Source organism: Numenius arquata, chromosome 2 (assembly GCF_964106895.1).
Source record: "Numenius arquata chromosome 2, bNumArq3.hap1.1, whole genome shotgun sequence".
In the NCBI taxonomy this organism is placed as follows: domain Eukaryota; kingdom Metazoa; phylum Chordata; class Aves; order Charadriiformes; family Scolopacidae; genus Numenius; species Numenius arquata.
This window is the reverse complement of record NC_133577.1, coordinates 107665224-107682630: the sequence shown is the minus strand read 5'-3', so window position 1 is coordinate 107682630 and position 17407 is coordinate 107665224. Positions and strand designations below refer to the sequence as shown.

The 17407-nt window shown below is 36.3% G+C and overlaps 1 protein-coding gene across 15 annotated transcripts in view; it reads left to right on the top strand.

Moving 5' to 3' along the window:
* Positions 1 to 17407, top strand: part of CADPS2 (calcium dependent secretion activator 2) — a 318019-nt gene that overhangs the window by 211367 nt on the left and 89245 nt on the right. For 9 of the 15 annotated variants that reach the window (XM_074168767.1, XM_074168765.1, XM_074168758.1 and 6 more), the window contains exons 12-14: positions 1682 to 1690; positions 4137 to 4273; positions 7889 to 8076. In XM_074168767.1, coding sequence (XP_074024868.1) covers positions 1682 to 1690; positions 4137 to 4273; positions 7889 to 8076 — 334 coding nt within the window. Of the gene's footprint in view, positions 1 to 1681; positions 1691 to 4136; positions 4274 to 7887; positions 8077 to 17407 lie in introns of all 15 variants that reach the window. The other 6 variants (XM_074168768.1, XM_074168766.1, XM_074168759.1 and 3 more) reach the window with 2 other exon arrangements.

Below are 17407 nucleotides of genomic sequence, written 5' to 3'. Positions count from 1 at the left end.
TAACTCCACCCTTCTTCCCTGCATTCCTCTTCATGTCCCATTCCTGCTTGCCTCCAGCTACCCTCATCTCCCTTTTAGAAAGAAAAGGTTAACACTGGCCTCCACCACTTTGCAGTCAGTAGCTCACCTTGATGCTCTCTGCCGTGCTACTGAGAAACATGAAAAAACTAACTAATCTCTTCAAATCTGTCCACTGGCAGAACTCTGGCAGTCCATCCCCAGCCTGTGTGGGACAGCTGCTTTTTCATGCTCTGCCACTTTTTCTCTACCTGTTATTTGACTGTCTGATGTCTAAATGATAAGGTTCTAGGGGTGTAGGTTGTCTCTTTGGCCTGTGTTTCTAAGCATGTAGGACTTTGGAGTCCTGATAAATGATCAGGAGTCGAAATGTTCCCTATGCAAGCTGTCACTATCTGTATGGAGTGGCACTTGCAGGAATGTAATGCATGTCTTGCCACTGTCTTTTGCAAAGAGCACATGCACCTTCTTCTTCATTCAACCAGCTCCAGCCTCTTCTGTATGAGTCATAGTTCTTACCCTACTACTCCCAGTCTCTCAATCTTTTTAATCCCTACAATACTGGATTTCTTGTCTCTGCCTGCTCTTCTTTCCTGCCTGCCTGAGTTAGTTCAAATTGATTCCACGATGCTTAGACTCAAGCAGGGATGTCACTGAGGGCCACAAAACGGAGGAGGTCACCACTTTACAAGGACAGTTCCTGTAGCTCACCCTAGCACAGAGTAAATGCTACAGAAAACTTGTATTTGCTTTTGGGCTGGAACAGGGCAGAGATGATGCCTAGTGATTTGGTTATCACTAGGAACCACTTGAGCATATGCCATAAATATGGAATTCTTGGTAGTCTTAATCCACTCAACTCTACTGAGTCACTGAGGAGGGGATTATTTTTATAGCCTTTGCAGCTGGGCTAAAACTGGGAGTTTCTTGCAAAAATGGCAAAAGGCATATTCAGGATGCCATTCTGCCAAAGTGAATATCCTTGTCTAAAAGAGCACCCAAAGAATTTGCTAAAACTCCTGCAATAGCTTTTGCAAGTTTTCACCATGGTTTTAAAATATATATGTTTGTCCTACCTTGATCAAAAAAAAAAAAAAATTTTTTTTGGCTCACACTTTCCAAAAGATGAAATAAATACACAACCTGAAATGGCATAACATGGAAATATGAGCGAAAATAGTGAGTTTGAGTTAGAGGCAACTTGAGAGCAGGACAACAAATTCCCTTAAGAAGGGAAGAAAATTAATTGTGAAAAAACAGGAAGAGTATTACTGCTTCAAAATTCTCCCCAGATATCTTCCCAATATTTCCCAAGACTGAGAAAATGGAATTGTATTTTTTCCTAACTGTATATAGCAATATAGCACTCTTTATGTCTTTTTCATTTACATGGAGCTTGAACAGGACATCTAAAGCTGATTCGGGTAGGAATTTGAAAAATACAATCACTTTAACAATTTTTCAAAATAGGGTATTAAATACTTTTTAAATCACAGTCATGTAGCATTGATGAATTCCTCATAATCTTTGATCAAGTTCTTATATGTCTTTAATCCATTTTGTTTCAAAAAGATTTACCAGTTGTATGTATATCATAACAGTAAAATAAAATGTAATGTATTACACTAGATCTATTTTTCTATTATTTCCTGCTTGCCTACAGCTGGCAAAGGTAAGTTTTTGACTGTTTTTCTGTTGTTAGAATATATTTGGTAGCAGGTCTTCTGTTACTCTTTGAGAATGTTATTTGTCCTTTTTCATTCACTTAAAAAGATGGTGGTCACTCATGAATTTTTCTGTAAAATTATATCTAGGAAGTGTATATATATTTAAATTATGGTTTTGCTTATTTTGCCCAAATTATGTAATAGCAGATTCTGCTTTCATAAGCCGTGTTGTATTCAATGGGTCACCTTACACATAGTGATCAACTATATGACTCTGTCAGAATGTTAAATGTTTCCTTTGCAACATTCAGTGTCCTGATTTCAAAATACTTAATTACTTATCGGTACTTACACAGATTTTCTTTTAAAAAAGGAGAATCTTTTACATTTATGTAGTTAACCAGAGAAAAAAATCAAGCCAGCTATATTAAGAAAGATTCAGCTGTATGTAATTTGTAGCTGAGACCAATGGCAGAAAGAAATATTAATCCTTTGTCTTTTCTGTAATCTGTCTTACTTTAAATAATGACTTAGTAAATCAGATATCCAAATAAGAAGGAAAACTTACAGAATGCAGAAACCAGTCACTTACACATTAAACAGATTTGGTTTGGAAAACTTTTGTCTGTGTCTGGATCATTTTGGAAACTATAGATAACTTCACATTGTAGTTTAGTACTTTCAGTTATGTAGTTGTGTTGATATCAGTGTTTATCTTTGCTTTTATGTGTTTAAAAACATTTAAGAGAGAGCATTTAATGTACCTATGTCAAAAATACAAGCTAAGTTTGCTAAGTTTGTAATAAATGATAGGCTAGTCTAAGGCTCATGGAAATATTGTTAATCTGTGTAATCACATATGCTACTGATCCTTAAACCATTAAAAATATATGCCACTGTTTCTCTGGGGTGATGGTCTCATACCTTACGCCATCGATGTATTGTCATACTGTTTATTTGCTACATCCACCTTGGTGAAATCTGTCACATGGATGTGACTCTTGCTTTGACAATGCAAAGCCAAGTGATATGAATTAGTTTCTGCATCTTTCCAGGATGTGATGCTGCAGATCCTTCAGCTTGAATTAAATAATTCTCCCATCCACAAATACAGCTGAAAGTTGGACTTGACATGGATCAATATGATCTGGGGCTAAATTTCCAAATGTGACTGATTATGTTAGCATCATGCCCACAGATCAATATTGAGTTTTATTATGAACCTGACTCTATAATTGGGTTTAATCAATAAACTTTTGTCTCCTTTTCTTTAGAAATTTTAGGTTTGTACTATGCAGGTTTTCAAAATTGCATTTAGGATACACTTAGATCTATACTTTTCTAGTAACGAATATAAAAAGACCTGGGTTTGAATTTAAAGGAACAAAGAGCTAAGACCCTATTGAAAGGGGAAGTCAATTTTTAAGTTGATAGGACTGTTCACCCCAGTACAGTCTATAGAATCCAAGGCAGCTAATGTGCTAATACATAACTAGTCCTTTTGGGCACTGTAAGGCTTTTTCTGTCCATACTTGATAGATAATTCACATTGAGGATTTTGACAAAACATAACATTAATGAAAGCAATCACTAGAGCTTCTCTTTTGATAAACCCGCGGGGTTTAAAGGCGTTGAAAGATGCAGTCTGTGAAGAACAATAAATTTGGGCCTTTGATTGAAGTGCCATTTGGGATGGTATGTTTTCTCGATGTATTTACACAAAAATGCTGCTCCCTTTTTCACTACTCTTTGCTGGAAGGTTGAAGGAGCTCTTTGCTATTACTACATTAAGGTTCGTCTCATTAAAAGCTGAGTACAAAAAGAAGGCTGGAAATGACCTAGCTCAAGCCAGTGTGTTCATTTCTGCTCCAGTTTGCCATTTGAGAAGTAGGCTTCAAGCCATGATGAATATTTCTATGAGTGGTACTTTGATCTGCAGTAAAGATGCTCTTTCTTATCCGAAGAAATGAATGCATAAACCTTTTCTTTTTACAATGGAGGGAAAGGTATTTATTTGGTTAATTTGCTAAAATTGGAAAGAGCACCACACAAAACCAGGAAATTATAGAACACATGTTTTTCCTACCGATAACATTGTTTATAAATTGTAAAATTTTAAGAGCTCCACTAGAAAACCATCACTTAAGAATTATTTTAATATGCTATGTTGTATTTTCAGGTAGGCTTTCTAAATTATTTTGTTTAATCTGTCAGTGGGTAGAAACTGTATTTTTTTTTCACAATTACACTCCATAGATTGTTATGATAGAAAAATAATATTATTTCCAGATTAAAAAACAATATTCTACAATGTCACCTGCATCTACTTATGTAACTTGTTTCTTTAAAATATTTTTTAATATTTAAGTGTACCATGTGTACACTTGTGTTTGTAAATCTGCACACACACTCATGTGTATTGTTCTGCACATTTTTCCTTTGTATGAACAGATACAGACCGTGGTCAGAAACATGGCATGGATGAGTTTATTTCTGCTAATCCCTGCAAATTTGACCATGCTTCCCTCTTTAGACTGCTTCAGAGGCAGACCTTGGATCACAGATTGAATGACTCCTATTCTTGTTTGGTGAGTACTGACTGGAAGATAGATATAAAGAAGTGAGAAATAGTTGTTACAAAGTAGTCCTTTCTTCCTAGTTCATTCAATAGCTGCGGTTGTAGTTGGAATAAAGGGTCCAATCGATTGGTTTCAAATTTGAAAATTATACACTTGCAAGCTGCTGCTGTGCCACTCAATAGAAAGCAAAGAGACCCAAACTGTCTCTGATTTTATCAGCTGAAATTTATCATGTCCTCTATGGAGGTTTAAATAAAAACAGAAGGTTTTGATAATGGTAAGAGCTCCTGTGGTAGGATTTACTGACACCTGTACAGGCATTTTAAGGTACAAATGCAGTCGCCTCATGTCAGACATTTTCACCTATCTTGTAATTCTTCATTCCACTGTGGTGTGAAGAAAGAACAAAAAGAAGGGAAGGAGAACCACAGGCAAAATAGATACATGGGCATATATGTATTACCTGAATTGCAAAAACCAAATGGGAGTATAATGATTACACAAAAGCAAGTAAAGTGGGATATTTTTCACATTTAAAGACAGCTAGAAAAGTTAAGATATTAGCATAACACGTTTCCATATTTGTAGCTGCAGTTTCCCTTTTCTACATAACACTCTCTATTCTATGCTTTGTGGGGTTAGGAGTTGTGGATCAGGCTGCTTCTGGTTTTATTTTTAGTAGGGAAAACCAGCAACAATCTTGTGGAAGTCCATCAGTTTATACACCCTTGTTAAACAGGTTTGTGTGGGTCAGACCTCATAACTTCCTAAGGCTCTATTTTTGACTTCATACCATGCCGGAAATAGTGATCTCTCACTAAGAACCTAAAATGCCTCATAGCACATAATTTTTTTCACTTTTTTTTTTCCCCTTTACTATCCCAATAGCAACAAAAACTGGTAACTATATTTTACTTCTTTTTTCCATTGATGTGAATGGTCATGTAATACAAAGATAATGATGGATTTTTTAGGGTTTTTTGCAAGTGTAAAAAAGAAAAAAAATATTTGATGAGAGTTGCTTCCTTTTTAAAATGCTACCATATAAGTATGTATAGAAAAAGTTAAAAGACTCATTTTCTGTCTGTGGGTTGCACACTGAATCAAAGAAGAGGCCCGAAGGTACATCTGTACAAAGTAATTGGCACTCAAAGAGAAAATGGTTGGCTTTCTAACAGTGCATTGGGGTCAAAATCTTTTTTTATAATAATAATATAGTAAGACACTTAATATAACCTTGAAATCAGGAACTTTTAGAAGAGGTTAGGTGAAATACTCAGTGCTATAGCAACGATAAAGCAGATGCATTTCTTATTCGTCTTTTTAAAATGCAGCTTTTAATAAGTAGAATGGGTGATCATTTTTTGTTAAATTGCATATTTAACTGTATTTTTAATTAAAAAAATTGGGAATGTCAAGGTGGCAATAGAATACAGGAACATATAAGGGTGATTTTTTTCATGAGCAGCTCTTTTCCTATCTTTTTTAGAAAAAAAAACAACCCTTTATTTCAACATATATATTGTAGCCACACATACCACTTGTAAAAATAAAAACAAAAATTTGTAAGAATTAATATTAAGCACAGTTCTGTATTAAATTACTGTATGACCTAGACTTCTTTAATTTTGCATTCTTCTCGGTATAAGGGAGCTTCTTTTTTTGTTTGGCTTTTTTTTTCAATTATATAATAAAAAATGCAGTTATCTAATACTCTGTAGCATATAGTTGTTATGTATTTGTGAGACTTATGCATGGTATGGGGTTGAACAAGGGCAAGGAAGGCACATATTTATATGAAAAGGACCACACTAAAACAGATCTCTTACAGAGACTAAAGTCAAAGTAATGAATTCTTTAAAAATTTGTATTCTTGTCACAATTTTCTCCTATGACAACATACAGAAATTTTAATAATTATTTCCTACTGTACTGCTAGGCATTGACACGCAGCATTTTGTCAAGTTTTCCATAAAATGGAGACAGACATCAGTGACAATGACAACATGTTGGCAGAATATCAGTCACACTAACCACTGTTTATTGTATCTAGGCAGAGGATACATATTATTGCAGAAATTCAGTTAAAATCCCTTTTCTTTTTTCATTCAATGGAATACCATATTTTCTAGTAAACACTGTGTAAACTACATGAGCCATTGCAACATGACTGGATATTATTTTAGAACACAGCACTGTTCTGGGTGCTGTAATAAAGCTAAGTGTTCTCTAGAAACATCTGAAGCTCTTTAAAGGCAGTGGAAACATTGACTTCAAAGAAAGGAATCAGGAGCAAATAAATTTATGAAATAACTTTGAGGTGTTCTTGTTTGCAAATAGTATATAAAATTCAAGATCTGAGGGAGAATATAAAATTTAAATTCCTGTGTTGTGCAAGTCTTTTGGTAAAGTTAAAACACAGATGATTTAAACCTGATATGAATATATTTTTAAGTATTGTTTAGTAGTGTTTTGACTGATACTTTGTATAACTATTAAACATCTGAGTTTGCAGAAGTATTCACAAACAATAGTGAAATATTGGTCTTCAGCTGCTAAACTGATGTTATAAATTCATGACTTGCAAAATCATTTTGCTTATCCAAGTTATTTGTATATTTGAGTTCAAGTGTTCCTCAGTCTCTCTTAACCATTTGACAGGGATGATGAGAGGGAAGTATCACCACAATTCAGAAAACAACAGGGAAAAATGTTATTTAGAATAGCTGTGCAGTAGCTGTGGTTTTCCAAGGCTTATGTTTTTCTCCCTACTGCTTTTTGGAAGCTCAGTGTGCTCACTGGCAATAAAAGCAATCAAGGCTCTTCTGTTTTACATTTTTACATCAAGAATCAATTATTTTTTTACACTCTGGATTCACTCAAGAACTGGTTTTGTGGTGGGAAGGCATCTCTACTTTGTTCATGACCCTGTGTAGGGTTATGCTGTTCTGGTCTCATCAAGACTGTGCCCAAGTAATCCCTCATTATTCACCAGAATATCTCATTATTATTTAAGGTCAAATCATACTCATCTTATTCCGGTGACTTTTAACAAACTACCTAGCTTTGTATCTCTTTATTAGTATAAGTTGTTAAAAAGTGGTTAAAAGTGCACGCGTGTTACATAAGAAACAGCGTAAATGGTCAAATTGTGGTTCTCTCACATTAAAGTTGCAGCCACAGGGAACTCACCATCCAGAAACTGTGTTTTAAGTGTCTGTGTTAATGTCCCTCAGCATTGACCAAATGTTCTCTCATAACTTACAATTAATTACTTTAATAAAAATAATTATTTTGAAGCGTTATTTTATTTTGTATTGGGTTTTATTATAATTGAACCTGTACCAGACTTTGGATGTAGTAGCATGTTTTTGTAAACCATATATTTTATAGTAGTGGTAAATGAGAACTGCAAATAGTTTCCTGACGTTTACTCCTTTCAGCAAGAGGGCTATTGCTGGATCTAGCTTCCAGTGCCGTCAGCATTAGTCAAATATTAATCATCCTAGTATAAAAAAGTTTATGTAATGCACATAAAAATATATGTTTCTGTTCTTTGTTTGATTTAAAAGCTGTGAGTGGGAAATGAAATCTCAAAATGTTGTGGGTTTTTTTCTCTTTCAGGGTTGGTTTAGCCCAGGTCAGGTCTTTGTATTAGACGAATACTGTGCTCGCTACGGAGTGAGAGGCTGTCACCGGCACCTTTGCTATCTCAATGAATTGATTGAACATTCAGAAAATGGTTCTGTCATTGATCCAACTTTGCTCCACTACAGTTTTGCATTTTGTGCTTCTCATGTTCATGGTAACAGGTAACTTAATGGTATATTTTCAATTCGTAGACTTGGGATGAAGAAAAAGCATTTATAGGATCTCGCATTGACCAGATAAGGAAATTTCACACAACAGAAATCAGTTCATGAAAGTTTCTTCAGGGGCATTGGAGGTTCCATACAGATTATTATTAAAAAAATGAAATAATCTCCTTTCAGTTTATGCTGTCTCAATACGGTGTGTTTTCGTGAGCATTGTATAGACAGGCTGATTCAAGGCTAAAGGATATCATCCTGTTAAAAAGATAGTCTTCTGCATTTTGTGTTCTGTTAGTGAATGGTGCTTCCAGTGAATATTTTGAACAATTTTGCACTTTAAGGGAAGGTTTGACTCTTTTTCTACAGTCTGTAGCTTGGCAACTAATCATACTATACTGAGTTCTCCTGGCTGTGCTACCACAGGGAGAGATAGCATATATTGGGAATGTGGTGTGACCTCCAGCCAAGAGGAACTAGGGCACTTCTGGGATTCTTTACACTAAAGGAGAAGGCTGCTTCAGGAGCTGTTGGTCACAGTGATGCTCTTGGGATGATGTCTTCCTTTCATATGCAAGTGAAAGGCTTGGAAAAAATTAAGTTGTTACTTTGCTATGCTAAGCACGTTCTTTAAAAGAAGCTTTTGCTTCGTCTTTGTCTTATTACAAATTGTGAGGGAAGTAGCTATGCTGTTGAACAGCAGATATTGGAGATAGGATCATTGGATAGCTCAGGTGGAAAGGGACCTCAGGAGGTTTCTAGACCAACCTCCTGCTCGAAGCAGGGTCAGTTATGAGGTCAGACTAGGTTGCTCAGGTTGCTTTATCCAGCCAAGTCTTTATCCAATTTGAACCTGTCTTATTTCAGAGTAGTTATATCTATTGTCTCGTCAACCTCCCAGTAGCAGCTGGGGGTCTGCCATTCAGACCCCTTAGACAACGCCTGTTCTCCAGGCTGAACAAGCCCAGGTCCCTCAGCCTCTCCTCAGAGCAAGTGCTCTGGCCTCTGTCTGTCATGATCACCATCCACTGAACTTGCTCCAGTTTATCCATGTCTTCCTTGTACTGGAAGTTGGGAGTGGGGCAGGCAATCTATCAAATTAAAGGACAACATGCATTTATACCCTACTGTGCACACTAGATTTGTAGACTGCTGTAGGAAATATGTTTATAAAGTTCAAAAATACTATGATGCTGTCAGTAAATCCCCAGAACTGAATCCTGGTAGGGATCAGGAGAGAGAGAGAGGCTTTCTTCCCAACACGTATGCTTATGTTGCCTTGCAGCCAGTTAGTCAAAGCAGTCATTTTACTTGTCCTCAAGCCAGTGAAAAAGGGATAATCATTTAAAAAGATACTGTTTCTTTCATTGGCTCACACAAAGCCTCATCTGTGAGAACAGAAGCTGGACTTTTGTGGCTTGGGTGATTTGGTAGTGAGAGACTAACCTTATGTAATCCTTGATAATAATACCCAAAATCAAAATGTTTTTGAATGTGCCTCATATACTGTCAAGAATCTTAACGTTCACACTGGTAAATTAGGAGATTTTATGGTTTTTACTTGGTAACCTATTCTCTGTAAAAGCATGCTGCTTTTGTCAGTTCCTGAAGAACCTGACACATTCGTATTTGCTATTGAGTCTAAGTCTTTGTTGTTTCTAGCCTTTTTATTACTGGTTTCAATCTAACAAGACAAATATACAGTGATAATTGCTCAAACTTATTTCAAGAATTCAAAAGAAAGGTAGATGAATTTCTTTTTATTTCATAATTTAACTGAAGGACAACAGTGCGTGCAGTGCATGAAAATATCTCAGGGAGCACATCATTTACACAGTGGTAAGCACTCTGTTTGTATTCTGTCTATTCCTTCTGTACAGATATTCTCTGAATAGCATTATGAGTGTTTTAGGAATAAAAGAAGTGTTGAACAGAGAGGGTCTGACTAGAACTGAGATATTGTAAAAAGGAAGAAAAAAGAAACATGAAGAAAGAAGAAAAGTAAGTCAAGGACAGAAGCAGACACACTCACTAAGGATGACAGACACACATATACGCACATAATACATCCACTCATTCATCTGCCACAGCACTAAGAAATAGTAAAAGGGAAAAAAGAATTTCACAGACAATGCACAACAGGCCAAAGTTCTAGGCTGATCCCTGGCGTTATACATCTTAGTTTTGTAAGTCGGGCTGAGAATTAGAAAGACCACAGAACAAAGACAAAGAGCTTTATACTCTGGGCATGATGTATTCAATTTATATTTCACCTTTGCTTAACAGAGGGATCTTAGACCTGCCACTAGCCTGAGAAAGATCATCAAAAACGATCTTGAAGTCAGGTGATGGAGGAACATGTGGAGATGCAGCCGTATCTGTAGTTCAAATTATCAGTTTCTTTTAGGCATGAATTTTAGAGTAGCAGGCAATCTAGTGGCATCAGTCAAATGATCAGGTGTCATTTGCCTTCATTTCTGGTAGTCTGGTGAGGAGAAACTCCATCACAAATCAGACCATATCTACAAAATGTAACAGGGCCATACCAGGACATACGCTGAGCACACCAGTGGTGGCATCCAATTTGCAAAATAAAACTGGTGAGGAAACTGTCTCATACAATGGACTCCAACTGTCCGTTAGTCATAGGTGCTCTCTAAGATGCCAGGTATGATTGTGGGATTGCATGTGCTGAATACTGCTCCCAGAAAACACTATGAACAAGGCTGAATCAGTTTTGGCTCTTTCAACCCTTCATATGTCTCCAGATCTCTTCCGGTGGATTTTGAACCCTCAGGTACCCCCTATGCGCTTTTGCTGCACCTTAGGACTTGAAATATAAGCAGTGTTTCATGCTCCAGGCTGTAATGCTCTTGCAGGCTGTCACACAATAGCCATGGTTTTACTTCAAAACACCTGGAATAATCACGTCCTGTTTTGAGAGACACAACAACACATGAAAGTGAATTGTCATCCTAGAGCTTCAGGGACATTGTGGAGCACAGAGGAGACCTGAACTAAGCTGTAGTGTAGGCTGTATGCAGCAGCCCTTGCCACCTGGTCTCAGGACCAGAGAACAGTCCCCAGCTGTTTCCTTTCCTGAGATGAAGATATAGGTGACAAGTTCTGACAGAGTTATCACTCACACGGCTACTTAGTGTGTCTCTTATGGCACGGTTGTTGGTTGGGAACAGAAATATTTATGCAGAGTCAAACACAATGTTCAACCTCAGCCTTAGACTGAGGAATTCAAGCCTCATTCGTGCCTTTCCTTTCCTTCTGGGAAGAGCATTACAATTGGGCTAACAAATTGCTTATGTAGAAAAGGTATTTCTGCTTTTGTAGGTGACATTCTTAAGACATTCTCTTTCTAAATAGCCAAAGAGCAAAATATTATAGTAAAAGAATAGCCTTTCTGAGTGTTTAAACAAAAACACATCCTTTTTTCTGAATCAACTGATTTCTTTTCCTCCAGTAAATAAAATCAGCTGTCGTTGGCTGTATGTCTGGTGCTATGTAACTTTACAGTAGCATCTCCTTTGGCTCCTCTTTACAATATTTTTCTTCTGAAATGTTCCATTACATGGTCCCCATCAAAGTCATTGGTTCATAAGTGAACTTTTTGCACTGCAATTATGCATAAGCTTGTGTATCTCTGGTGATAGTGCAATGGACAGAACAAGAAACTATAGTATATTCCTGAATGCTGACATTTCAGTCTAAACAGTCCAGGTAGGAGCTATTGTTTTCTTCCCCATCACATTCACTTTTGTCTACTTTTCATGCTGTGACTTCTATTCAGTCCCTCTTGTCTGAAATGGATGCTGGTGGGTACCACATGAAGTGCAAAGTGACTTCTTTCCACCTGCTGAGTTACAGACTGAATTGAAAAATTCAAAATTCAAGCATATTCTCCGGTTACACTTTTTTTCTATTCAGAAAGCAAGCTGATTTATTGGAAGTTCACGTATGAGAAGTAAAGGTGGAAAGTAAGGCTACAAAAATCAGTTTATAACTGAAGATAAATACTTTCTTTCTGCCTTCATTTTGAAATCTTGAGCGCATGTGTGTTTGCATAGAAGAGACATATTGAGTCAGGGCTCTTCTAAGCCAGCATTGACCTGCTTGAATGAAGAGAAGGGCAACCACATGCAATATTTCCTCTTAGTGCTCTTTCAGTTTCCAACTCCTTGCAGCTTAGAATATGCCTGTTCGGTAACCTGGAGTGAGTCTCTGTTTCATGTACTTGTCCATTGCACCCCTGAACCTGTGTAAAGCCCTTTGCACCCTCAACACCTTTGGCAGCAAGTTCCACAACTCTGCCTCTTACTTGAAGAACTCTTGCTTTGAACTTGACTTCTGCATGTCTCGTTTCATTCTCTGTTGCTATTGGAAGAGACAGAGGAGAGACAAAAAGAAAAAAAAAATCCTTCTCTGTTGTTTCTTTGCTGTTTAAGATTCAAGAACTATGTTTGAAGTATGCTCTGATTACACTGGATGAATGTTTTCTGCTAATTCCTTATCCTTTTCTGGTAATTCACAGTGTTGATTTGCTTCTTTGACTGCTACTGAACAGGAATGGTTTCATGGAATTATCCGTCATAACATCAAGATCTCTGTCCTGAATAGCAACCTATTTTTCCTTATATTTATCTAATTTGATATTTGCTGTTTTATTGCTGCTTGATTTTATAAAGTCCTTCTGGAATTCCACACTGTGCCACATAACTATCGTTGCAATTACATTTACTGTCATCTCAATTCTTAGCTGTTTGCAAGGTCGTTTATGAATGCTGTAAAATAACAGAGGTCTCGGCATAGATCCCCGCAGAACTCTACTGATAACTACCTCCACTGCAGGTACTCACAATTTATTCCTACTCTCTTTTTTCACTGTCAATATAAAGACTTTCACTCCTACTCAGTGGCTGCTTAATTGCCTTAAAAGCTTTTGGTTAGGGACTCTGACAAAAGATTTTTGGAAATCCAGGTACAACATGTCAGTCAGGTCACACCAATCCACCTGTTTTTGATCCCTTTAGAGAACTTCAAGAAGATAACATTTATCTGAGTTATGGCTTCAAAGCCATACAGATTTCTTCACAATAGATAATATTTATGCAGTTATCTTTAATTTTAATCTTAAATATCCTTATATTATAGTTCCTGTAGTTCCCCCTGCCTCCCCTGGAAACTTCTGATTTTAAATTGATCTCACATTCCTCAGGAGGAAGGCAGTTCTTGGTGAGGACTTTCACACAACCATAGGTAATTCACTTCTGGCCCTGACAACTTACTAATTTTCATTTTCTAATTTGTTGCATAAGCTTCTTCTTAGTTACTTTAATTTTGGACAGATTCTGTGCTGAAAATAAAGGTGGGGGTTTTTGCTGTAAACAAAGAAGGGTTCCAGCATAGGAATCTTCTTAATTTCCTTCATAGAAAATAGCAGTGCAAAGAATTTGTTTTATATCTCTGCAATAGCCTTGCCCTCTCTGAGAGCTCCTTTTAGATCCTTGCCATCCTTTGGCACTGTTCACTCTCTGATAGGCTTCTTGCTCCTGTTACATTTGGAGGAAATATCTTAAAGTGGAGTAAATGAACACATAAGAGAAATGAAGCTATGGAAACTTCAGAGAGCGCTATGCATCCATATATTTCTTTTCATTTTTCAGTGTTTTGTGATAAGAATCATGTATTGCAATTTTACACTTGGTGTCAGGTGATAAAAGAGAATGTCCAGATAAATCATCCCTTTCAAACTGGGGACAAGGAACTTTGTAAAAATAAGGAAAATAGTATCAGTACATTTCTCTGTCTCTTGTAATCATTTTTGTGGAGTTTCTGAATAGATACTTCCTTCTCTTCTGACTAAATTAACTTTAGAGTTAAAGTAAGGGTTTCTGTGTCTTGCTGGTTTTTCCTTCATTTTATGTCATATTTATTTTTATAAGACATAAATATCTAATATCTAGATACGTAATAAGATTTAATCCAAAATTCCAGAACTTAAGTCAGTAGTTTCACCATTTATCTGCTTGTAGGCTTTTTAGATGGTTTTCCCAAGAAACTATTGCTAGCAGGATTTTGTGGAACCTTTCAGTTTTAAGCAGTTGAAAATGCATCCTCTTACTGCTGTGCTGCTTATTCACTCTCAACCCCACATTTTTTCTGCCTATGTTGTAATGATTGCAGGTGAAAGGTCTTCTTTCGCTGTTTTTTATTGGCAGTTGAGCCATCTGCTTTAATCGTAGATCTGTTCCAAGGCTGTCTAGCAGCAGGAGGAAGGAGCCTGAGATCCCTTACAGTGTAGGATTGTTAGGGAACTGTGTTACACCAGAAGTTGTATTCCATAAATCAGCATCTTATATAAATTCTTTCCCATGTTTGATACAGTATCTAGAGGCTTAACAGGAGTCTTTTTGGTTTTGCAATTTGTCTTATTTTTCTACCAGTCCTCTGTAATGGAAATTATGAAAGTGGATTTCTCATACTCAAGAGCATGTTTTTATTCAGAAGTTTTATCAGTCACCATTTCCTCAGAATAATGGAATGAGAAAATATACCTTTTAGGATCAGTATGCAATTTGAGTCTGTGCTTCTAGATGAGAACCAGTGTTCTCTCAAAACTGGAAAAACTAGTTGATCCTTGGACGTTTATATACCTTTTCTTCAAGTGAATGTGATCTTCCCCTTTTCTGAGGCTTCTTGGGCGATGCTGAGAATAGAACTTTTTCACTAGGTCTTTCAGTTTTATGTAGTGCCCTGTGCCAAGCGTCTTGCATCATCCAGTTCATCCTTCATTTTTGGAAGCTGATAATCTCCAAGGTATATGGAGCAAAGGGGAAGGTAAACCTTATTTAATTCAATCTGTATTCTCCTTTTTAAGTGGTTCGCTTATGAGCATCATACCCCCAAACCTCTCATGTGCGGCCTCTCTGAATAGTTGTTTGGGTTTTTTTTAATTAATGTTGTTCATTAATGTGACAGATTTTTATTATATTATTTCTTTTTTTTATTTATTTCTGTATATTACTGTTGTAAAAATGTTTTTTATTCCTACTTTTTTTATTTTATTTCTATATAATACTGTTGTATATAGCCACAAGAAAGATATCACCAGAGTTCTCCTGAGTTCAAAGCTAGAAGCAAAGTTCTTCACCCTGTTGCAGGTACCAAGTGAAGCCATGCTGACCTCACCATTGGTTTAAAGAAGGATACTGTCCTGTATTGGAAAGTGCTAGTAACTATAATAATGTTATAATAATGCAGCTCCTTGCTACAATATTGTCAGAGGCACATTTTTCATCATATCAAAACAAATCTGTTTCTGAAAAGCCTCAGAGAACTTGTCAATAGAAAATTAACCACAATTCACACATCATTAAGAAATATTAGAACAAAGTTCCGAATGTTTAAGGTGATACTTGCCATCGTAGGCAATGAAGGAACAGCTAATGCTATTACATACTCTCACCTTCCCTAAACATTATGCATTGTTTTGTCATTAATTTCAACTGATTAGTGCCTGCATATACCCTTATACTTTGGGTAAAATGATATTATATTAGTACATGCTTAGCTTTTCGGTAGAAGGGCATTAATGAATCCCACCTAAAATATAACTCTATAAAACATCATTAAAATTAACCTGATTTATCATCTTAATCTGTTTTAGTGGCCCAGAATTGGTCTTTTTCATTCACTTGTGAAAAAGAGGGTATGACCTGCAAGCAGATGTAGGATCAGCCTGAGAAATGTACACAGCAGAAGGCTCTATTGTCCCATTTTTTTTTGTCAGAATGCTTGAAGAATAGTTAATATAAACAACAAAATGCTTGGTCTTCAAGTGCCTGCTGGTTAAAACTATGTTTAAATACCACGTGATAATTTGCTCTCTTCATTTTCTGTTAATAAAAAGACGTCTGCTCTGCCTGCTTCTAAGCTGATAATGTAAATCATTGTTTTTCTTAGACTTATCAAACATAAACCATGGACTCTGCAAAAGCCTTAATTAATACAAATGTGTTTTAAAGGAAAACTTGGGTATTAAAATCCTTGGGTATTAAAGTCCTATAAATAGATAATAAAATCTCTACATCAAATTTGTAAACAATTTAATCTTCGGTTTAGTAAGAAACAGGTCAAACTTTTATCTTGCTAATTTGAAAATTGTCACTGTTCTTTCATTTTATTGTGCATCCTTATGAATTTAAAAACAAGGGCTCTTAGAAAGCACTGGAGTCTTCTAAAACAATTTGTTTCTAGGAGCCAAGATGACATTTAAGTTTTGTTTTTCCTACACCCTTGAAATGTAGTTTATTACATAAATATCTTGAAGTAAGACCTTAGCTGAAGTATTTTCCTTGTATTTTGTTTTTCATGACAATTTCTCATCTTTCTCTGGCACATTCTTTTGGTCAGCCTTACTGCTCTTATCTAAGTGAGTGTGTGTGCATGTTAGACTATCAGTCTGTGCATTCCTCTCCTCATACTCTTTTTTTTCATGACAGACCAAAGTGATGGTCTGTGTTTTAAATGAGGAAGGCTTTTTGAAAAGACTTTAAGCATTTATAAAATATACTAATATATAAAAAGCACTAGTATCAACGATGTTCCAGAGGAAAAAAGAAAAGCCAGTCCTATCCAGTTAGTATTTTGCAAGGCTGTCTCAACAAAGCAGTCTTGCTTAAGGTAACAATTCACTCTCTGAGAGGCCACTAGGAGAAGCTGTTTCCAAAGTTGAGGGCTGGAAACAACCTACAGTTAACCTAGTGCCCATCACATCTAATTCCCATTGGAACTGGAATACCATTTTTATATCATGTGCCATAGTTATTGACAAGCATCTTAATCCTATAATACTTCAAGTGACCTCTGCAAATTATTACAGGTTTTAAGACCTCTAGACATCAAAATATTTCTAGAGGGTACTCCAAGGATTATATCAAGTGAGGAAAACCAGTCCATTCCCAGATGAAAACCTAAATCCACCACCCAATCGGTCACCTTCCCTAGAGTAACTGCCATCAGGACAGCAATCCTGCAAGGCTGTCACAGTAAAAGTTTCTTTAAAAATTCTGGTCAACTTCTGGTTTTGGTGTCATTATTTACATATCTTATGGTCAAACAGCTACTTCCCACTTGAATTTACTAGCTCCAGTTCATGAGGTATTTATTTCAAATCTCTTCTGATATTTAAGTCTGAGTGAATTAAACAATTTGAGTTGTGACCAGAGACAGCATTACATCTGTGCCAGTTAGACTGTGATCTAAGCAGACAAGACAGGCCAGTCCAAATCCAATTGACAGAGTTCTTAAAAAATGGAAGACA